Source organism: Ammospiza nelsoni, chromosome 1, assembly GCF_027579445.1.
Source record: "Ammospiza nelsoni isolate bAmmNel1 chromosome 1, bAmmNel1.pri, whole genome shotgun sequence".
NCBI lineage: Eukaryota > Metazoa > Chordata > Aves > Passeriformes > Passerellidae > Ammospiza > Ammospiza nelsoni.
This window is the reverse complement of record NC_080633.1, coordinates 10,071,682-10,096,361: the sequence shown is the minus strand read 5'-3', so window position 1 is coordinate 10,096,361 and position 24,680 is coordinate 10,071,682. Positions and strand designations below refer to the sequence as shown.

The 24,680-nt window shown below is 37.0% G+C and overlaps 1 protein-coding gene across 2 annotated transcripts in view; it reads left to right on the top strand.

Annotated features, from left to right (window-relative positions):
* PTPRN2 (protein tyrosine phosphatase receptor type N2) overlaps positions 1–24,680 on the top strand; it is a 634,307-nt gene that overhangs the window by 160,865 nt on the left and 448,762 nt on the right. For both annotated transcript variants that reach the window (XM_059465860.1, XM_059465851.1), the window contains exon 3: positions 689–802. In XM_059465860.1, coding sequence (XP_059321843.1) covers positions 689–802 — 114 coding nt within the window. The remainder of the gene's footprint in view (positions 1–688; positions 803–24,680) is intronic.

The following is a 24,680-nucleotide window of genomic DNA, read 5'->3' as shown; positions in this document are numbered from 1 at the left end:
ACAATTCTCTAAATAAAGACTAATAAGAAGCTAAATTAATTAGAAGGTGTGATTTGAAAAGACATTGATGAGAAGAGTCTGTCATTTCAGACAAATGGAATGGAGCTAAATAAATTAGGCCACATTAATATCTTATTGTTCTGTGAGGAGCTTTCTTTTATTGCATTCATTAGAGGGTACTTCTTGAAATGAGTCTTTACTAGCCATTATGGATTCAGTTCTCATTTACCAATGCCTAACACACAGCTCCCACATTAAAAATGTTTCAGCAAATCCACATAGTTTCTGCAAATTAATATTTATATTTCTGGGTGCTGCACATTTTATCCACATCAATAGTAGGCATTGTACATTAGGATTTTCTCTCACTGAATTGTCAGTAAAGAAGTCTTACATCTAAAGATTTGGGAAGCAGAAGTCTGAAAATACTTCATAAAATAAACTGTATGCCTATCTCATACAATAGGATATTCCTCCAACTAATATTCTTTCCAGTATTTATTTATTTGGATTGAAAATATTCTGTCTCATGACTTCAATGGTCCTTTGATAGCTTTTTAAAGTGTCTTTTAAAAGGTTCCTTCAGTGTATAATTAGGAGACATTGGAAATGCGCATCTCATCACGCCCCTCTTCCTCTCAGAAAACCAAATGTGTCTTTTTCCTTTTCTTTTTTCTCTTTCCTGCAGATGGAATATTTGGGAGATGTCAGCAAGTGCCAGTAATAGACATCTATAAATATGACATTTCAGCCCCTGTTCTGCAGCACCTGAGGATCATCCTGGAGCAGCTCTCACACAGAGGTACAGTCAAAGCTCTGCTCTGGGGTTCGATGCACTGGGGGTTACAATTATTTGTGCTCCCTCTGAGGTGATGTCTCCAGAAGTTTTTGAACACATTTGTGTTTCAGCCCTGCTGGTGCACACTTTATAAAAGTCAAAAGCCTTTGGATTGACTGAATCTGCCAGGAGGAGCTGGGGAAGCAATTCCAGGAGAGGTGTTTCCTCCCAGTGTAGCACATGGCTGTGACTGACGCTGCACTGGAAAATGTTAGCATCCATGAGTGCTGGTGTCACATAAATAAATCGTCAGGAAAGAAAGAGTTTGCCTTCTTCACCACAGCATATTTTAGGGTGCATGGGCAGAAAACACAGAACTTCCAGTTAGTTGAAAACAGTTCTGAACTTTCTAATAAATTCAGATAAAAAACTGCTCTGATTTCATTGCCAGCTGCAGCTGGTCTGTTTCTTTTAATTTTTGTTCACCTTTCCAATGTTAATCTCTCTGCTCTTTCCAAAGCCAGAAAGGATTTTCTAGCTTTTGAATGGCATAACTTGAACTAACAAATCAAAACTTGAATAAAGTAAAATCCAGTAAGGTGAACAAACCTTTCAGATACTAATATATGAACTAAACATCTCTTGTAGACAGTCACTGGACCAAGATATTCTTGTTATTCAAATTGTTCCAAGAGTATTGTTGGAATGTTTAACTTTGCACTTGCATCATCTGTGTAGGTGTTGGTGCCTAAATATTTTCCAGCTACAATGACAAAATAGTAATATTGCATTAGCATGATGGTAGTTTATTATGAGAAAAAATTGGTTTCTCAGAAGTTTTGGACCCTGCTTAGAGACTGAATTTCTAGTTGGGACACTTATTTAGAGCATTTAGAAATTTTCCAGGGGTTTATTTGCTGTCTAGTAGCCCATCCAAGTGAGACAAACTCAGCAAAACTTGATTGTAGTAGCTCCTGCCTGATTAACAGTTACATGTGAATAGTACTTGTGGCTCTTTCACTTGTCACTTTCTAAAGGCTAAGTAATGCAAGCAAAGTTATGAAAATACTCTGTTGTCAGGGCAACATTTTATGAGTGAAAAAACTTGTGTCTGGGCTCTGTTTGAATATAGTGAGGGAGGAGGAGAGGACACATTCATCTCATTAGGTCACCTAAATAAATACCTACAGTGATGATGCACATGGACAGGCAGCAGTTATTTACATCACCTGAATATAGGTCAGGTGTCCTGTGTAAAGCTTCTCCTGTGAGGATGTCAGAGGTCAGAGATCTGAGGGTGACTGATGTCCTTGTGAAAGGAACATTCAGAGGGGATGGGATACCCCAGGCCATCTCAAAGGATGCTCACCTGCCTCCATCTCCCTGCTCGCCAGAAGATTTTGGTTATTTCAGTGGAATTGTTGTGGCCTCCCTTTTTAAGTGCTCCTCTGCTCAATAAACCCACCCTTCCTAGGACTTTTGTTATCCACAACCCACCTCCCTGCATTTAACTTTTTTGTTGCAGGAAACCACAGTATGCTTCTTTTAAGGAAACTTGCACATTGAAATTTAGTCTTGTCTCATAGTTTCTTATAGCAGGAAAATGATGTGGAAAACACAGATTGAAACCATGGTGGAAATAAAGGACTTTTGCTTTTACCTGCTTTACTTGTGACATTCATAGATGCATACACAAATGTGTGAATTCAAACTGTTACAAAAGTTTTGCAAGTTGTTTTTGTGGTTTCTAGGTATCCCAATGAAGGGAATCTTAAATATATGTATGAAACATAAGAGAATGCTGGAATGCTCTTGCTCAAATAATGGATGGCATAAAATAACTTTTTCTTTTTACTCTTAGTACCTTGCAAATTTTGTTTAGCGGGGACAGAAATATGGAAGGAATAGAATCAATACTATCAAATTGATGGATTACTGACATAAGGTTGCTCAGACAAAACTCTGCTGCTCACTGGTGCTGTCAGATGTAAGACATCCAGCCATCAGGTGGTGTTTTCTGGCTGTGATGGTCACTCTGACAGTTCTCCTGCACAGGGTGTTTAAAATGGGATAAGCATTTCTGCAGTAAAGCTGGACAAAACATTGTCAGGACCGCACTAATATTTCAGGCAACTACCAGGAAGGGCTTAATTTTTTCAGAGGTCTTATTTGCTTTATTTGTGTAATACCCCATTCTTGTTATCTCCAAAAGAGTTCTGTCTAGCTCAGCTTGGTGGTGCTCACCTTCCCTGGAATGGGTAGGGGACAGCATCTATTCTCTACTTTCTGTAAACAGCAGACAATGTTCCCATGAAAGACTGAACAGCTGGTGTTGTGATTAGTAACAATTTTAGTAATGCCTATGTTGAACCCTTTCTATTTTTATTAGATGTATATGCAGTTAAGGATGAAATACTCTGAGGGTAATTAACTTGAGTGGTTTTTCTTAACTTCTAGGTTCTTATTTATTTAATTTTTTAATTTGACTTGGTTTTTCTACTATACATATACATATACATATACATATACATATACATATACATATACATATACATATATATATACACATATATATATATACACACACATCTTCCTGAGGTGTTCTTGCAGAATTACTAAGATCTTCCTTTTCCTCCCCAACCCTGAAAATAGTCTGTTAATATCTATTTCCATAGGATTTTTTTTTAAAGCAACATAAAATCTTGTAAAATGTACATTTTTTTCATCCTTCTTTGCTGATTGCTTATAACTCAGTGGTGCCTCTGTTTGAATCATGGCCCAAATGGAAGAGTGTGTGGTGAGATGTATAAAACAAAGGACAATGTGATGTGAATAGCAAATAGAATTTGTGACTCTGCCAACCCAAAATGTTTACTACAATGGGGAAGAATAAGACAGAGGCTTAGATGAGTGACACACCTGATGATAATCTATTTAATAAAGGACTTTGACTAAAATTGAATTCAGGTTTCATAATAATACAGATTTTATGTCTTCTTTACACATTGAGTCTATCTTTGTCTGCACTATTGACTGGGTAGATGGATGATAGAAATGAATGCCTTGGAATATTAGACAGTTCCCTACAAAGAAATGATCTGTTAGCATTCAAATACCCCTGCTCATGTCATTTTCACTCACACTGTCCTTGAGTCCTTCAAACCCTCATGAAGATTTTCTGAAGGTTCAGTGTTTATAAATGGGTCTGTCTATATGGGAAAAACCCTTCTCACTGTTGCTGAAATGTGACAAATCACTTTCTGGAGCTGATGGTACTTTATATTATATTCCACAATAATTTATGAGGAATTGAAACATATTTCATTGTCTGATAAACAGGACAGTCAAAAGGATGCCATGTAGATGGGTCTGAATCAATTGAAAATGAAAGTGAAGGAAGTATCAGTGTAGAGGGGTGAATGAGTAGTGCCTGAAGGAAAGGGAGATATTTATCCCTGTGGTTGGTCTTCTGCATCCTCTTGTCCAACTTGGAAGAAGATATTTTATGGAGTATACAAGAATGATAAATCATGTGTGCATTTCCTTGTTTAAGCTAAGATGCAGAAAATACTTTTTCCTATTTTTTTATCTAAGTGCATTAAATTTATCAATTTTGTTTGTTTTCTTCTTGTGCCTACAATAGTGATATTTATATTGTAATGGCAAAGTATTCACTAAAATAAAATTTTCAACAAGGTTGTGGAAACAGTTCCACATTGATTATTGACCTGTACATCAGAACCATGAAAAAGTGAGATAGGAGAGCTAAGCATGGGATATAATAACTCAAACATGAAGCATAAACAGTACTTGAAATGCCACCATTAGCAATAATAAATCAGAACAGTAGTATTTTTCAACTGCATGCTCCAAAAGGCATTTATGTGTGTTTCATGGGATTAGAAACAGTCCCAGGGGTTAGAAACAGCACCATGATAAGGTGGTACCAACTCTGTGAGTGTGAGCTGCCACAGCCATGGGCATTCCCTGAGGCACGAGCTCAGAGGTGAGGCTGAAGGACACAATTCCTTAAAAACATCAGGACGAGAGGATTTGCTCAGGGTCACAACAAGTGCCCAGCTGACTTGGGATTCTGCCTCTGAGAGAGGGCACTGCATGTTTGGGGGGAAAAATGGAATAAGATCCCAAGTCCAGAGAAGTATTTTGTGCATTTGTGCCTTCTCACCGTGTCTGTGCTGTCTCCTGAGCTGGAAGTTGAGGTTTTGTGTTCGCTCCCTGCTCTGTGGACTCTGTTTCTAGCACAGCTTGACAGGTTGCTGTGTATTGAAAACAAAGTGTGTTAGTCTAATAATCAGTATTTCAGCTTCTGTTTTCTTTTTTACTCAAAACGTAATTGAATTACATCTATTTTCACTTCTCTGCAGGAAATTTGTAGAGTGACTGAAAAACAGATCAGTTATGTATATTCTTTCTTTATTTTTATGTGAGCTGGAGTCATTCCTAAATAATTCCTCAGTATGCTTGCTGTCACTTAATTTTTGCAATAACACCTTGTTCAAAATAATAATTTAAAACAAAGTAGTTTATTTCACTCTGTTATGAAGAAAGTCCTGCTTAAGATATTCAGATATCAACAGTAATATTAAGAGAACCAAAAAGAGTAGGATGTGCTTTTAAATTCATGTAGCTTAAGTGAGCAAGAAATTCTGGAGAGATTCATGGACTGTGGAAATAGGCAACATCTTTACAGGCTATTTGAAAAAAATAGTATTTTTCCTTCTTGTTTGTTTTCTTTGCAATGCAGGAAGCTCTTGACAGGGAGAAAAAATTATCTGTCTTAAATTAATACTAACCAGTTAAGTGTAAGGTGATTAATACAACTTTGCTAGAAATAATTTTATACTCTTACGGCAGATTTGTTTAAAAATTGAAATTATTTACAATTGGTTAGCTTGAAAATTGAAATGAATGTGACCTGTCACATATAGCTTGTGAATTACAAAAGGGTTGCTAAATATTTTTTTTCACTCAGGACTATTTTTCAAGAAAAAGTATAATTTTTTCTCCAAGAAAGGTAAGAGTTGAAAGCAAGGCTTTATAAGCTCAATTTTGAAATAAACTTAAAAGGAATGGTGCAGTTCTTGCACATATTTGTGAGGTGATTATCACATCATTATGGAGGAATACAGAAACCTGAAACCCTGAGAGGTAGGAGAAAGCAGGTTTTTCTTTAAATTGAAATATTGATATAAATGAAGGCAAACTCTTCTTTGGCAGAAAGCAGTGTGTTTACATCTAATTTCCTGGGCATCTGCCTGCTCCAGACATCTGTCTATGGAGCAAATTCTTCTCCTAGATGGCTGCTGAAGCCAGGAATTGAAGCATAACTCCCATGATGAGCTACACCAGAGGAACTCAGCTGGGACTGGACATATTTACCTTCTCCTGGTATCACTGTCACACTGCCTTCACTTTTTGGCTCAATGGACAAAACCTGCTGAAAAGATTGCAAAAAATTCCTGCCTTTGTTAAGGGCTGAAGCACCACTGATATTTTTCAGTCTTCAAAGACATAAATGGAAGTTCAGAAAATAATGAGTTTCAGAAAAAGCAAAAAGATTTATTTACAGAGCAGCAGATCCTGTTTTGGACGCCCATGTGTTACACAGCACAGAATCAAACAAAACAGATTTTATTTTTTTTTTTCTCTTTGCTTCTTTGTATGGCTGCTCTGCTTACCAGACATAATCTGACATGGCACTGACTTGTCAGATACCATATAATATAATTGTGAAAAATGATCTTTTCAGGAAATTGGTATTTATGAAGAGTGCATTGGAATTATGAAAATTGTTAGAGTGAAACAGATTCCATGTATCCTGGGAAAGATATTAAAAATTACAGAGGAAAGCTTTTTGCAATGTACATAGTGTTTTATCTGCATCCACAACACCATTGCGTAAAGCTTTTTAATTTTGCACAATTTTATTTTTTCTTGTTTTGGAAGATATATATGTCATTGTGATAGCACCACATTCTCTTGTTTAAATAGAATGACCAATCAGAGCTTTTACTTGTGCTTTTGATAAACAAATACATTAAATAATGTGTTTGGTACAAAGGAGAAAAGGTCTGCATGCCTCCCTTGTGTCATGTTTACACCAACTAGCAGTGACAATTATATCAAATTCTTTGTGGCCAGGTAATTTTAAAGATCTTCTTCCAAAGGAAACTTAGAAATTAGTGATAGTATAATGCAAATATTTAAGGCTGCTGATAAATTCCTGCCTTGCTTTCTTTGTTTAGATCTGTGTGGCACCTCATGGATTTTAACCTTTGCATTAATGTTTTGTCTTTTCCATGTGCTGGCTCTTTTGCAATTTGTTCTTTTTGTGATCTTTGAAAACTGAGGACTGTCTTTGTTTCTTCCTCCTGTGGAAGAAGCTGCAGATGCCTCTTTTTTTTCCTTTTGGACTTCTCTGAGCAAGCTCAGCAGGCATCCTCTGGATGGTTCTCTGCGTTGGATTGAGCAGCAGCTCAAAGTCTTTGTATTTGGGATAATCATGAATGTGTTCCCCCGTTAATAACATCACAAGGAGTTCTAAATTTCATTCTTACTCTCTTAGATAATTTTAAAAAATTAACCCCTTCCACAGGACCATTAGGTTTGAAGTGATATAGGTGTATAATATGTTTTTAAAACACACTTGAAAATGCATCAATCAAATTGCTGTTCATTATCAGTTGTTCCCACACTTGGAATATCAGCAAGTCTCAAATCAACCATGAGATTACTTCTTTAGGTGCTATATTCTCTAATAACACCATTTTTGGGGACTGTGAATAACAATATAGCATATCCAGACTAATTATGCCATTTTCCACCATTAATCTGTAATTATAGCCTATTTACATATTCAAAATATAACTATTTTTTTATCTTTTCACTACCAGTGCTTTTTTTTTTACTTGTTTATAGCTAGGGAATATTTTCCTTTTCTATTTCTATATTCATTGCATATTCTTATCTGCAGTTCTAATCTCTATCTACACGGCCTCATGTTCTTTTAAGATGCCAGCTCTTAATGACAGTGTTTGACATATTTTTTTTAGGTTTTTAATAGGTACTCTAAATTCTGAAACTTTTAGGCTTATTTGTCAAAGTCATGATTTAATTAATTAATACATAACTTCAGTGGGTAGATTTTGTCCCTCTCACAATCATGATAAGATTGAGGCTTTACTTTATTTTAGCAACAAATGAAAATTCCCACAAAAGTTCTTTTTTCCCCTTCTCTGTAGAAAAAGTAGAAATATTCACTTATAAAATATATATACACATAAAATATATTGGTGGCTTTTTATTTTCCACTTAAGGTGTTTTCATTCTTTACCTCGTGGCTGTGTTAGAGTGCTTCTGACAAACACAGCAGTCTCCTGAAAAGGCTGAGTAATGTTAAATTTCCTTTTAAATTCTACATTTTCTTTTTTTCGTGCTGATTCTTAGCATGTACTTGCTGCATTTCAGGCTTCCTCCTCTGTTTTGCTCTGCCTATACATGGATAAACAAAGCAGTTCATGATAATAAAATGGTAGTATCCCTCCAGTATTCCATTGCTCAGTTTTTCTTTTACAGCTTCTCCCAGCCTTAAAATGGCAAAAAAGGAGTTTTCCCCCAATTTTTAGTGTTTTTCCTATTGTTGTCTGGTTTCTAATTAAACATTGCATGGATCTGCACTACATATTTTGCTAAATAATTTCCAGTCTTTTAGCAAGACATTGAATGTTCTTCTTGCTTGACTTGGCATATGTCCTGCATACATTAAACTGCATTTTGTTCCCCACTTTGAGGTTTGTGACGTTTCCCTCCCGTGCTGTATTCTCACATTTCTTTAACATGGTAAGATAATTGATTTTCTTTTCCTTATTTTATCTGTGAGCTACTCAACAATGCAAAATCTCTGACTGGGAAAGAAAGTGTAAGGCTCCTGAGTCTGTCATGTTTCAGAAACTTAACTTTTCTGTTCCTTTTATTTTTATGTGGCTCTTTTGAAGAGCTAAAATTCCTGCCTGAGCATCCTCTGGTTCTTTGATACATTCCTAGAAAGCTGTATTGAGTCTTTAGATGTCTCTTCATCCCTTCTTCAGTAGAGAGAGTAATGAAATGAAAAGACTTCAGCATTCCAGCCCAGCTTTTTCTAATTGCTGATGAGTTTCATTCAAGTTTTTCAGGTAAATTCTAACTGAACTGTGTTCACTTCTGATAATTTTATAGTTACTCGCTATTTTATAGACACTCATAATAGTGTTAAACATTGAGCTTTTCATTGATTTTATAGTTATTAGGTTTTAGCAGGCATCCAGCTCATAGTCACATTCAAGATGTTGGAAGGATTTAATACCAGCCAATACTGCAAAATAGTGTAAAACCTAATTCAAAATTCTACATGGTCAAAAGGTCAGTTATTTTGTTCACTCACATACCTTTTCTCTTTACAACTCTCCATCATAAAGGTCTGTTCTCTCTGAAATTCCAAGGTTCCCATTTGATCAGCAGTGTAAAAGGCAAGTTCTAAAAGTTTGGACAATTGCTCTTTAAATGATCATATTAGGACTCTTCATATGTATTCAATACTTATCACCCATACATTTCTAACCTGATAGACTGATTATATTTATCAGCATTTCAGAAAAAGCTCTCTATGTATCCTAACTGTAAAGAGTATCACCATGCACTGAAAGTATTTGGTAAGGTCAGCTCTATGTGACTAAGGCCAGGCCACTCTTTTCTGGAAAAAAAAGAAAGAGTGATAAAAATTCATTAAGTGAAAAATCATTCACTTTAACACCCCATAAAATATTTATGGGTAGTAAATATTTTTACAGAAGTTAGAAATGAATTTCAAACTATTTCTAAATAGAAGAAGGGTTAAACTCTCCACCCAATTAAACCATAATAGATAAGTCAATCAGCCCTACATAGGAAGGAAAATACATTATTTTATGTTTTGGGTTATGATGGCTCTGACATCATCAACATCTTCATTGAAAACTGCAAGACTGGGCATTAACATTTTTGCATATATGTGGGAGAGACAATGATACAATATTCTTCCCTTTTCTCCCATCAAAGTGAACTTTGTTCTGACAGTGCCTGCAGGCTTGAGCAGAGGGCACTCAATGCTCAGGAATCAAGACACTAAATTTAAGTTTAAAATTAAAATGTTCATCAACACGGAAAAACTTCTAACTACCCATCTTATTAACCTGTGAGGTAATTGCACCAGTCAATAAACGAAAATGGAATGTGGTCCTCAGTGGTAGTTACTTAAACTGAGAGAATTTTCTTTTAGCTAAGAATAACCTTAGAAAGAGTGGATACCAAATTTGATTCAGAAATGAGAAAAATACTCTTGAACTCATCTTGTAACTCTGCTTTTTCTCCCTTGTGGGCAGTGCAAAACCTGTCTCCTTTTAAATTTTAATTAAAATTTAGATTAGTTATGATCATCTAATCTTTCCTTTGCTCTGCAGTGTCTGATCACTGTGTATAAGTATCCAAAGTTTAATCTGCTTCTGGTCCTCCCAGATTTGGCAGTCTAATCAAGTGCTCAACTTTAGCACTTAGTATATAAGCAATCCCACTACATGTTTTGATAAGATTTTAGATGAAATTGGTCACTTACCTGTTCTGCTGAAATATTCCTGAATAATTTTATTGTTTCATCTTTACTACTGCATTCATCTCCTTTAGGAACCAACAGATTTCCTTCCTGCATTATGCTAAAAATCTATTTGAAGGCTCAGCCTACCATTGCCAGTAAAGCATTACTGGCATTGTTCTGGGGGGTCTTAAAGACCTTCCTTCAGTGTGAAAATTAATATATAAAAATATGTCAACATAAAAACTCTAAGGTTGTTCTAAGGTTGGTGGTTCACTGGAAAATCCACTCTATTTTTCTCACCAGGTTATGGTGACTGAAGAAGGTGTGGAGATATCTCTTTGTGCTTTCTTGCACATGACTTTGCCCTTCTCTTTGTTTGCCTTATTGTTACTTTTCCTCTGCAATCCTTCACCTCGTTCCAGGTTCCTTGTGACTAATTGTTTTCCTTTGAGCTTTGGGAAGACATGACATTCATGTCTTGTTCTTAGGCCAGCAGCTAAGTGTCACAGAAAGCTGTAGCACAACAGTTAGGGAGGTAGACCTTGTTCCTTATGCCAGCTTGCTCAGTGTGTGGACAGGTGACCCACATTCTGGTAATTGCAGCTGGTGTTAAATGGATGGAGATGTTATTTCAATTGCTCTTAGCAGCTCTGTTGAAAGCAGGTTTACATTTGCTCCATGGGGGCCAGCTTGACTCAATATAAATAGCTAAGGGGTTGTAAATTTACAAAACTGTTAAACTTCCACCTCTTCACTTCCCATCCCACTCCTCCCATCACATCCCATTCCATTTTCCCTGCACATCCCATCCCATCCTCAGTGACAGTGACTTTCAAGGTGGTTCTGGAAGTCTGGTTCTTTGCCACCCTGGCTTGACCCTGCTGAGCCCACCCTGTGAGCTCGCATGGGGTGGGCAGCCCCAGCTCACACACAGAGGCCTCTGCAGGCTCTCTCTCCTGGGCTCTTTATAAACAGTAGAAAAACAAGCACTTCTAGGGTGCCTAAAAGGGAGTAAATTCAGAAAATTGTAGGGCAAAGTGAATCATATCTTTGATTTCACTCATGGTATTGCTTTATCTGTCCATTGACTGGGGAGTCCCTGGCTGATTACCTCTGTCTTTCATTTATTCACCTGAATTTGGTCCTTTGTGTCTCACTGAGTACAGTATTTAAGTTCAGCCATATTCCAGGCCCAGTGGAAAGGTGTTTAGAGGAATTCACTTGTACTCCAAGGATAAGGAGCTTCTGGGTACAGCTTCAGTAGTCCTATTCAGACTGAACAGAACCTGAGAAACAATTTTAAATTCCTGGTGCCAGGGTCACTGAAAAAGAAAAAAAACAACTTTGCTGCAGTTTGCTCTGGTGCTTGCTCTTGCAACATTTTAATTATTTTTCTGGAATCCTCTGGGCTCTCATCAGTTATCCATGTAGCAGCATAAACTAATCAGCACTCAAATTCTGACCTTTGTTGAATAGCAGGGGCTCAGGCAATTTCTAATCCTGCTGGGTTATTTTGGCATGAACTTCTTTGTTCAACTTATGCTAGAATAGATCCTGGTTTTTTTCTTGAACTTCAGTTGGAGAGATCATGGTACAGGTCCTTGCCTGATAACTGATGGTATGAACTCATCTTCACTGGAAGAAGTTCTGCTTTTAGCCTTGAGAACATTCTTGTGATCCTATAATTTCACTTATTTTTTTGTACTTCATCACTTTTATTGAACTGGGGACAAGATACCTGTTTGTATGTCTTTCATATTTTAGTGACTAAGTTATGTTATATTATTTTTTGTGGAGAGAAAAAGCCATTTTATCTTTATAATTTTCACATAAATGCCGTAAAAGCAGATCTGTTGAAATAGTCAAACTGAAGTATTTTCCCTCTTAAAAAGAAAGTGGATCTGAAATGTCTTTATTTAGTACTTTTTCATTAATTTGAAAATACTGCACCTATCTCTGTTTCTATGTTAGTCATTCTGTGCTAAGGCTATGGAAAGCATCAATTTTTATAATGAAACCTTCCATTTTAGATGCTTTCACCTCCCTGCTGTTTCTCTGAGCAAGATGCAGCTGAGGGTGGGTGATGCTAAGAAGGAAATGACATTGATTTTCTACTTTTGTCATACAGGAGTATTTTAAGATGTTCCTCTTTATTTTAATTTTTCTTATTCAGGGAAAAACAGAGAAAAATACTCAGAAGTTCAAGTAGAGGATGCTGGAATCAAAACGTGCCTGAAGAAAAGTCCTTATTTTCTGGCAGGTCTGTGCCAGGACATTGGAAGGATTGGGTGAACTGCCTGTACCAAACTGAGTTTTGCAACACTATGACCACCTAGGGCTTGAGGGATTGAAGGGCCAGAATTGAGTCTCTTGGTTTCCTTCCTGGATGGCTGAGCAATAGGCCAGCAAGCTCTTCATTTAATATGTCACTTCTTGAAGTAGTGTGACAATTTATTTTTCTGGAAAGCAGAGTATTGTTAAGTCAAAATGGCTTTTTGCTATTATACTTCCAATGTCTAGTGGTGTAGACCCTGTTGGCATCAAGAACAAGGCAGAAATTTATTTTTCACAGATATTATTTTATCAATTTTTCAAGTTTGTTTGTTTTTTTTTTTTTTTTTTAATTTCTCTTTCAAAATTTTCTCCTGCATAAATAATTTCCCAAATATATCTACTAAAAGGTCTGGCTAGCTGACTCTGTGTCCTCTGAAAATGCACTTAGGTAAGTTGGTAAGATGCTTTTACAGGTAATTTCAGATATGAAAATCACGTATGATATCAGAAACCTGGTGAAACCTTTTGAGTGAGAGCATTGATAAACTTTTGTAGGAGTTTCCAAAGCATCCATCACTGCATAGATGCTACAACTTCAGTGGTGCAGTGAGGAGCGAGCAGCAGGTGGAGCATGCATATTGATTTTGTCACTGCAGGCCTTTGAATCCCACAAAGCAGAATTTCAACAAAATGCAGGAGCCCTGAGAGTAGTGTCACCAGTTCTGAGATGAAGAAAAAATGTCCTGGGGCTATTATACCTCTTATGAATTGTAGTGTGGACTTAGCATTTCCTTCCTGGTGGTATTTGCTGTGTTACTCTATACTCTGAATAATGAATGTTATATTTTACATGTGCTCTTTCAATTTGTGTAGCCTTCATCAGGTGTCTGTGTCTATTTTTCAGAGAAAAATTACTCATCTGGAATTGAATCACAGATATATACAGAATAATCAACAATCAGTCTCTTTACCTGCTTTGCTAGGGTGCTGATTAATGGATTTAAGTTCAGTATTTCTAGATTTAGTTCTCATAATAAGCATAGTTTGTTGTTGCACAAGTGATATTTACATTCTTTACAACTTAGGAAATGCCTACTGCAGCTCCTATAAATATGAGATTTAAGGAACTTTATATCAAATTACAGTACATCCCTCATTCCCAGGCTGCAGAATTGCTCAGCTTTGTTTTATTGAGTTAGTTAGGCAATAAAAAGTCAATCATTGCAGAGTGTGTGTATGTGTGTAGGCTGCTGTGTGTTGGGAGGAAGCTCCATTTGATCAGTGGGTTTGCTGTAGCTGGGCCATGCACAGGGGGAGAGCTACACGTGTTCATTCCATCAGGATTGGCCACACAACAGCAGTTGGGGTTACATGGCTCTTTGTGCCAGGAATTAGCTTGCAAGTCATAGTGAAAATTACATTCTCAACCTCAGCAATCATTTTCATTAACCTCTGTATCTATTTGCATTGTTTACAAGTTGAAGATAAAGGGTCTTTGAACTTTTGGCCATTTCCTTCAATTGTCCATCATTGCATGCAGCATTTCTAATAGTGAGCATTGTGAACTTGACCTACAGAAGGATTCTTCAAAAGGAGTCCTTGAGTTCCTTGAGTGACTCATTTCTGTTTGGCTTCCCTTCTGTTTGGGCTCAGAAAGAATCCAACTTGTTTTTATGTCTTGGCAAAGCTGGGAAAAGACTTTGTCAGATGATACCTGGAAGATGTAAAAAGCACAGTCCCATCATGTAGCTGGCTTCTTTTTGCTGCAGATGAGTCTGAATAAGCTTTAATTGACATTACCCCATGGCAACAAAACACCATTAGGTTTTGTAAACAAATGTAAACATGTAAACAAATATTTACATCTGTCCTGCCCTTCCCTGTTAAGCCATTAGATCTGCTGACACATTTCTGCAGACTGAAATAAAAGATCCAGAAGCAATTGTGTGGTTTAGCCAGCTAACAAGTCTGGATAAGTGTAAAAACCCATTGCTCTGGGCTGGGAAATGATGAAGTGCAGTGTTAGCTCACTCAGGTGATTCATCCAGCTGAACATCCTCCTCTGACAGTGATTGGTAGCAGATGCTTTGTGGTAGATTTCAGAAATGTAAGACACCAAGCAAATGTAAGTTTTTCCCTTGTATCATTTCTGAAACTCAGATTTTTTTTAGGGACTTTACATTCTTGTATTTTACTAAAGAAAAACTACTTGTAATACATAGAAGCAACTAAAAGCTGCCATTAAAGCAAAGAAGCCATGATGTGATGAAATAGGAGGAAAGATGAGAAATAATTACATCTTGTCAGCACAGGGTTCCCTTAAAAGTGCTTAATAGAGCAGTGATAGTCAGCCTCCAAAATTCAGTCTCTGAATATTAGTGGCATTTTTTTGGAATACTGTCTTTCCTCAAGGAAAATACCCTTATTCATATAGATTCTTGAGTCCTCTTGAGAAAATGACTTGGCACAATTTTGGGATGGCTGTTCTGTTTTCCATTAAAATAACTTCTAAAATAGTTTCCTCTTTTGGCCAGGACTCCCAGAGTTCGTTGTGAACAATGTCTTGGCACCTCTCAAAGGAGCCGAAATTATTCTAAAGTAGAGTGACAACTGGAAAAAGTTCTGCATTTCCAAGGACAAACTGCACTGGTGCCAGAGCCCAGGGGGAGCTGCTCCTCCACCTTCTACACCAGAGGACACTTTCTCCTCAATTGTAATTACTGCAGGATGACATAAATAAAACCTGGATCTAGTATTTTTATCCTAATGTGGGGTTTTTATGCCCATCAGGAGTAAAGATTGGTTTTCTTAATAAATTAAACTAACTGGTTTCTAGAAGGTTTGTAAATGGTGATACACACAGTAGGAGTGGGTTTCATAGGAGACTTGGTTTAGGTTTGCACAGTAATAGATCATTGGGCCACTGTCCTGCATCAGTTTTTGAGATATCACATAGCTATTTCCACTGGGTCTTCTGGATCCTTCCTTTGGCTGTATCACCACTGATTCTCAGTATGAATTTTTCATACATCCTGTGTTTGTGCTTTTAATGGAAAAGGAGAACACCAGCACCCTCTGGATTGGACAGGGAAACAGATGAACTGATTTCACTGAAATGATGATGATGATATGGAAAAGTACAGGAAAGTTAAGGGCAAAATGGAATCTGCCATGGACCCACTCCAAATCCTGTTTTGGCAGCCCAAGGTTAACTGTGATCCAGCTGTGGAAAGGACCCAATTATTTGCCCCTTAATCTTTTGCAAACTAAGTTCCTGGAAGCTGCATTCCATCTGCCTTGAAATCTGTGTCTTGGCTTATTTTTCACTAAGAAATTCTATGGGCTCTAAGGATGGACAGCTTTGGGATTCAGAGTGACTGTGCCATATGATACATCATTTGAATGTTAGAAAAGCTGTTTCTTTATGAACAGTATACTTAGTAGATAATCTAATAGGTCCATTTACCCTTTAATTTCTTACATTGCTGTTAATTAGTATCAAATTCTGGCTGCGTTGAAACACTGCTGTTGGCCCCATTTTCCATTACTGTCTCTGGGACTGAGCTTCTTTTATAATGTTCTTTAGTGAATTTTCATTACTCTAGGAAAAATGTTGTTTTTACTACATTAAAAAAATGGGATTGTTTTTTATATTGTTTTATTTATGAAATCAATGACAAGGCTGGTGTTCAGGATTATTTTTTTGGAAGCATTTGGTAGCAGAAAAGCAGTGTTGCGAACCTGCCAGAAAAAGTGTGCCAGTGTACTCCAGATGCTGTCCCACAATAGTTTAGCAGGATCTGGGCTAACTGTGTCTCCCTTACCTAAATTGTCTCTGTGGTCATTTCTAAGGGGTGTTATTTTGGACAAGATGCCTTTTAAAAAAACATTTTTGGTTGCCCACTAACTCCTTATAAAGCTGGTTACCTGTAGTAAACATAAATTGGTAACAAGTGCTTTTCTCAAAGTGTTTTCATCAGTTTTTTGCCCAATGAATTTTTGTAGAAGTGCCCACATAAGAGCAAGACTTGCTGAGGGTGTGCTGTGCCTCCCTTGTGCTTGGAGAAGTGACAGAGAAGGTGGCATCAATTCATTTGATGCTGTCCACAGCAGAGCAGGCACATCTGGATGGGAGACACTTTGTGCTGAGGAGTGTTAAGGGTCTCTCTCCCTTATTCACAGAGATGTCAAAAATGTTCCAGGATCTCAGAAAAACATGTTGCCAGGCAAATAATGCAGAACTGAATTAGTTTGACTATTTTGCTTCAGTGTTCCTGTTGAAGAAGCAGGTTCATCTAAATGAGGCAGCATAAACACGAAGCAGAGTGTTTGGACTTAATGTTACAATTTATGAAAAAAACCTTAACTGTCAAAGACTTAAAAGGTTCAGCATCTGCTGTATCTTATACTGCCAGCCTCTGTGGAGGAATCAGGGCAGCATATTCCAGAAAAGCAGCAATAAGATAAAAGCACAAGTGAAGTTAGAATCTTTACTTTGTATTTAGAAAGTTTGCACTGAAGGCGCTGAAGGATAATTGAGCATATTTATCCCAATTTTAAGACTTTCCACCATTTAAATTTTTTTTATTGGTTGTTGGTTATTTTTTGGGGGGTTTTTTGTTTGTTTTTTCTTTGTTTTTTGTTGTTTTTTTTTTAATATTCCAGTAAAATCTCAGCACCTTTTAATTTTCAGCATTTGTGTTCTCTATCTCTGGTAGATAAAGGATTAATGTTATCCTCATTTCACAGATGGGACATGGAAGGACTAAAGGGTCAGGTTCACAGAGATATGTAAATATTTATATTTCCATTGATTTCAGTAGCAAGTCTCCTACCTACATAAGATGCTTAAATATGTTTTTGGTCACGGACCTTGGTGATTAGCTGACATTTTACAGGAAATCAGTGGTGACACAAGGATCTGAACCCTTTAGTGTTCTTTGAGTTCATCTTTTTTTGCTATGTGCTTGCTGAGATTATGTGAAGTCTAAGCCTTCCATTCTCACCAAGCTGGTTTTAGCATAATGGGACAGAGGTAGAGAAAGCTGCTTTGATAGCTGTTTGCCTTGGGCATTATAAAACAGAATTGACTTTAAAAAGGCATTTACAAGTGACCTAGTGCTTTCTGGGAGACGGGCACTGCTGTTGGATCAAAAGCCAGAGGAGATACAGCTTCAGGACAGAACTAAAATCTCTCTGTACTGCTAAAAGAATCAGTATCAGAAGAACTGCAGGGAAGGGGAGGAGGTGAGGGGAAAGCAGAGTAGGTAAAAGTGATAATTCTGAATATTTATAACCTCTTTTGTGCTGTCCCACAATTGAAAACAAAGGAGGTGGAGCCTGTGTTCATAATTAAACTCTAATTCTCCAGGTCAGAGGGTGAGGTGACCTGTCTGCACTATCTGCTTTTCAGGCCAACATATGGTGTGATTGATATTGGCTCTAGAGGGGTCCTCATACAGCTGGAATGCTGGGGATGTGAATGTGATATCAGTTCCCTAGGGAGAGCTGTAAATTTAACATTGGGGGATAAAGTGAATATAGTATCAATAAAAAAGATATTGCTGCTATTTTTGTCACCTGTGCACTGACACTCACAGCATTGGCAATAACATGCAGGTCAAAACACCTTCCAAAATGTGATGAAGAACTTACTCTATTCTTCAGTTTCACCACTGGGGAACACAGATCTGATTTGAAAATAAATAAGTAAGGTCTCTTTCTTCCACTTTGATGTAAGAGCTGTTGATAAGGGAACAAAAGTTACTTGAATTAATTCTGGAGAGTAATGCAAATACCAAAGTGTAGGATAACGGGATAATTGTATTGATTGTTACAGTAAGGGTATTTTCTTCTTCTGCATTAAAAAGAAAATAAAATTGTCTTTTCTGTGTATAAAAAGGAAGAGTAAAGGAAAGACTGTTTAAAAAACAATGTAGAAAAAACAGTGGAAAAAATTATAGAAAAAAGCTGCCTGGCATCAAATGTTAAGATCTCTGAGTTCAGGAAGGTAGTACATGATGCAGGCTTACTGATTTAAATTGAAGTTGCGTTGGTCCTATGAACAGCTTTTTTGTTGTCCTTTTCATCTTGAAGTATAAGGTTATAATTACTTATTTGGCATCTATATTTCTATAGGTCTTTGATTCCTGTGGTGAACACAGTTGTGAAAAGCAAAGCAGACTTTTTTTGGTTTCAATTATGCACATTAGTATTTCTTTTTAATCAAAAGTGGTGAGTGAAAAAATTAATAAATTCCAAATAATAGAATTCTAATTCTTTTAACCAAATTCTGCCGTATTTTCATAGTGTTAGAAGCTCCTCTGGCAGACTTTGTGTTGTTTGCTACAGAATAGGCTCAGTACAGGCAGGTTCTGGAGAACCTACAACTTCAGAGACAGCAGCCAGACCCTAAAGAGCGTCAGTGCAGCTCATGGAAGCTCTGGAACAACGTGGGTCAGCACATGGACAGTAATTTTGCTATGGCAGGAGCCCTACAGGGATGAGAAAAGGGTGGTATGGCTTTGCATGCACAATTCATTCTGTCAGGGCTTGAACATACAGCTTCAGGCAAGAATTTTAGATACCTCAAGTCTGCTACATACAAAGGCATTTTCCTCAGTTCAATCACTTCTGTACTTTCCAAGTGATTGGTGATAGGAAATCAGTAGGTTATACCTGGGGTTTCTGGCTGATTTTTTCCTTCCATCAAAAGTCCAGAAAACTGAGAACTTATCTGGGGATTTTAATGGTGGAAATTCAATACTGCAGCCTCATTACCATTCTGTTATGGATTCCTTTCATCCGATATCTTGATATTACCACTTAGAGCAGTAAAATGGTTTCAATTTATTAAACTAAGTGTTTAGTTGGAGAAAATCAAAAGTGCATGCTAATGTCACTGTATTGACAACCCTTCATCCTCGCTGTGGAGCTGCCTGTATTTATGTTACCATCCACGTGAGCTTCTGAAACGTTGGAGGCTGAAGCCATAGTGAAGACATTTCTGTCAGATCTCTGCTGCTTAATTAGGCAGTGTTGCTTTCAACAGTCCTGCTCAATGGTTGTACTCTTGAAATACCAGGCTTTTCCAGTGTACATTGTGACTTGTGTAACACAGTCTCCAGCCTGAGTATTTATGAAAATTCAGTGTATAGATATTGAGAATGATTTTAAAAGTCTTTTCAGTTAGAAAACTGGCAGTATAGAGAGTTTTGATTTGCCTGGTTTTGAAACATGTTTGCACATGTTTTCTAGAAATAAAATATATATGTTGCTAACTAATTGGCTGAGGCTTGATTGACAGACCAAAATATTTTTAATTGCAAATCCTAAATCTAATTTAAATCTCATTTCATCTGTTCTAAAGAAGCTTGACTGATTAAAGACATTTAATTTCACTGCCATGCAATGGATATGATTTTAGTGCCACCTTTTCTTTAACTGGCTTTTCAATGCCAGCAGTGCAAGTGATGCCCCATAGAAGGGAGACAGGATTATACAACCTGAGTAAAAAACTTCAGTGTATCATCCACAAATAGAAAAGATAAACCTTAAAGAATAAAACAAATTGGTCCTTGTCTCCTTTAAAAATACACTTTGAAACTAACTCAAAAGAAGTTATTATCATAAAGCATTAGTGTCAACATCCATCAGGAGAACAAATCTGTTAGGGTCATGCTAGGTATGAACGCAACTCTTTTATTCCTGGGTTAACAGGCTTGGATTTACTGCAGGTGATCTGGATTTCCTTGTTGTCATATAATTTGGGCAGTATGAAGGAAATTATAATTAATACCTCTTTGAGTGAGGCATGCTTTGGAGAAAGGGGTAATATGATTATTGTAGTAGCTGAGATACTCAGTAAAAACCAGCCAAGTTTCTGACATGTCAGCCTTTCTTCTAAACTAAATAGGGAAGGGGAACAGGAATAGTTGGAGTGATTTGCCCCTAGGTGGGGACAGACTGTCAAGGCATTGAAGGAACTGTGCATTCCTATTTCCCCTGCACTGATTGTTTTGTGGGTGAGGTTTTAGCCACTAAAGTTGACAGTCTGGCAGAAATCATATGAATCTTTCTGGGGAGGAAGGAATATTTCTGTTTAAGTGCTAGGGAAAAAAACCCAACCCCAACAACTTTCTTACATGGAATTCTGTAAATGGAATAAAAATACAAGTTGCAAAATGATCAGATAAATGCACTGGTTCACCTAGATCTGTGTACTTTGATTTTTCAGGGAGGTGAGAAAACTCCTATTCCTTATTGTTTTATCTAAGCCTGTACCTCATTTCTGACAGTGTCAGGATAAGATATGTGAAGGAGACTTTGGAGGTTCTGTAGATTCTATAATTTGGACATTTCCCCCTCCTGTGGCAACTGGCTCTGAAAAAGTGCTGCAGGGCAGCTGTCTCCTACTTTGCAAAGGAAGCCTCTCGCTCCTGTTTGATAGAACCTTGAATACCTTTGTATTTACTCAAACAAATGCCCTTTGTTAGTCCCCTACCAGAATCATTGAGTCAGGTATCATTGAATTCCTCTCAATTATTGATTTACTTGATGTGATTTTGCTGTTTGTTTTTTTTTTTTTTTTTTAATGTAGCATTACAAGGATAACCATTGCCTACCCATTGCATTCATTCAGCTCAGTGGTTCATTATGTTTTGAATTTTGACAAAAAGCCAAGGTCTGAAATGCCCTCAGTGTATACCTTTGGTGGTTGGCTCAAGGAGAGCTCCCAAGTGAATTCAGAGGATTTCCTTGATGTGCTTGGCTGGGTGATACAGATATTTTGAAACCAGCCACAAGATGCAGGGGAGCATCTGAAAGACAAAGAACATTTTAGAAGAATGAGAAGGGTAAATAAAGGTGAGAAATACAGATTCTGGTGTAGGACCTGTGGTGACTTAAGGAGAATGGGATAATTGCAGGAGAAAGCAGCAGAGAATACTTGCAGGGAGTTGGTATTTCCATGGAGGTGGAATATGTGACTTAAGGAATAAGGGCTCCAGCTTTTTTTTATTTCTTTAGCCATTCTCATTGTCTGATGTTGAATCTGTTCCTTGTTTGGTTTTGGATAAGCAGACCAGCACTGCTCAGAGTTTTTAGTGGGGGCATTCAGATGTTTCAGTATTTTAGGACTAGTAACAGCCTTCCCGTGCTCCTGTCCCCATAGTTGTGCATAGTGAATATTTCCATTGATTTCCCCCAAAAAGAAGAGAATGAAATTTGTTCTCAAGAAAGTATAGCTATAGGTTATTTTGTTCAAGGTATACAAATTTCCATTTTTCAGCAGTTAACTTTGTTTTCTCATATTCCCACATGTTATCAAGAAGCTGATTTTTCACCATGTTGTCAGATTTTCTTTAATTTCAGGGTATATACCAACCTGTGAAGATGGCCATACCACCTATCACAGCTCCTTTATAGACCAATATTAAATAATCCAAAGAGTCTAAAGGACCTTTTATGTAAGCAAGAGAAATGAAATGGAATCAAAACTTATATAATTGTAAATGCAGGATGAAAATGGAATTCTTCTTAGTGCTGTTTTAAGTTAAATATCAACATATTCCATAGCACAAGTAGCAAGTGAAAAATTTATTGATAGAAGTGTTTAAAATAAATAGCAAGGAGGAAACACTTGCATGTGACTAAATGTGATTAGAATACATTTGGCCAATCATTTCTTCAGTCCAAGGAAAAAGAGAGGCAACAAGAGTGTGGCAGGCACAGCTGAGGGGGGCATCCCTCCCTCACTGAGCTGCCCAGTTCACCATTTACTGCCTCTGCTGAAATGATCCTGCCCATGAGAGCCCTGGACATGGATATTGGTAGGAGTTTCCCGACCTGCATCACTGCAGCAGAGATCCAGGGCAGCTGCAGGAGAGGTGAATTTAACCCCTATTCGTGCAGCTCCTTTCTCACTAAATGAAGATGTTCTTTGAGAAATAGAATGCATTTGACACTGTATTTACCATTCATGTCTACTATGAACAGAATTATTTTATAGACAGACACATTGTTCTCTCACATATTAATTTTTTTAAATGCATTTCACTTCTGCTGACAAGCTATTAAAATTCAACATTTAAATGTCACACTATGGCATGTAATTTGCTGTCATGAAAACAACTATGGATTTATTTTCTGGTGAGATTCTCGTTAGGTATTGAGCAATATGTCAAAACCAAAAAGTGTCATCATTTCATAAAGGGGGGGAAAGGAGAAATCCCCAAATGGTATGGAATATTAAAAATCACCTGTACTGATAGGAAGAGATTCAATGGCTCTGCTTGTTATTTTTTTCAATTTGGAAAAGGAAATATAATTATTCTGGTGGGTTGGAGTTTTGATATAATTCTGAATAGGTCAGACCAATGCAGGAGTTAATTATTGAAGCTGAGTTCAGTCAACTCTTGAATGGAGACCACCAGTGATAAACTGAAGATGATGTACAAAGCAGTTGTCTTGCTGCTGTTCCATTTTATCTTTTTTCTTCTTTCTGAGTCTATTTAATATTAAATCCATAATCCAGCATGGCCTTAAAGAATAATGTGCTGTTTCAGACACAGATGCCACTGCAGAACATAATGCCTTGATCCCCTCTGGATTTTAAAGATGATAGACACCTTTTGCAAGAAGCAGCACATAAATTTCAGTGACTGTCACAAACTTAATTTGGACAATTTTCTTTACCAAATTCCTCCCACACCCGTGTAAAATCCATTATATTTATTTAATCGTTGCCCTTATCAGCTGTTCAGGTTTGTTTTATGCTATCACACAAGCACTGTATTCCAGCCCTCAGAGGGCAATATATTAATCTCAGCTGAAGAAAAAAGCATGTTATAATTTTCCAGTGCTTTCATACTAAAATTTGTTGGTAACAGTAATAAAAATTATTTTATGCTTAATACTGCTTGATTTAGTAATATTTTGAAGGTCCAACTAGCAGCTTATTTTTCATTCCCACATTATCCATAGAAAATTCTTTATTCCTTTTATTTTTTAACACTAAGATATATCTAAAATGAAACAAATAGCATATTTGTTATTTCAAAATATTTTCACTGGAAACTATTTTACATTATGTACAATAACATATTCAATACCAAAGAATGTGATTGCTTTCTTAGATAAATGTTTTATTATCCTCCAGGCTTCTGTAAACTTCCCCATAAGTGATTTTTCTTTTTTTTTTTCCCTCTTCTGTTTTTCATTTTTGCTGAAGCTCTAACAGTATGCATAGCTTCAATGTGACTGCACAACAGATTTTCATGTGAAAAGTACTGTGAAAGATTTTTAGTAACTTTTTTTTTTACTGTCAGGTTACCTGTCTTTCAAACAGCCCTTTTAGAAATTCTGTTAAAATGTGTGTGTCTGGTGTCAAGAGCATCAGATCCAGGCAGGGATGGGCAAGTGCTCAAAATGACCTGTCATTGCCAAAGGGAAGTGGTAAAGAGCATTGTGCTGCTCTGAAAGAAACCTGTCTGTGCTAAAGTCTGTATAAGTTCCTGTATGGAAAAACTGGGGGAAAAACCACGTCTCTAAAATTTTTAAATGAAATGTGCATTTTTATATTTAATATAGAATAATTTTTGGAAATAAAACAATACTATTGCCATTCCAGAATGGTCCCAACATGGATTTTGCTTTTAAAGCCCTGTTACAGAAACAGAGTCTCAAACAAAGAATAAAACCTGTCTTGTCTAAGGAGAGGTGCTGCATTATACAAATTTCTGGTTTTAGGTGGGGCCCAGGGATTTGGGACTGAGGGCACTGTGTGGTTATTGCAGGCAAAGAGGTAATTGTGGAGCTGTACAAAGAAGTTATAATTGTTATTGGAGTTAATGAACACAGCTCCTTCCCAAGGCCTCATTGGTGGGTTTTGTAACAAAATCCTGTTGCAGTTCTAGCAAATGTTTTGTTCTTTGAGAAGAAACAAATCCAAGTCTGGTACTGGCAGAGCAGAGATATGTAAAGGGAAGAGATTGACATATTCTG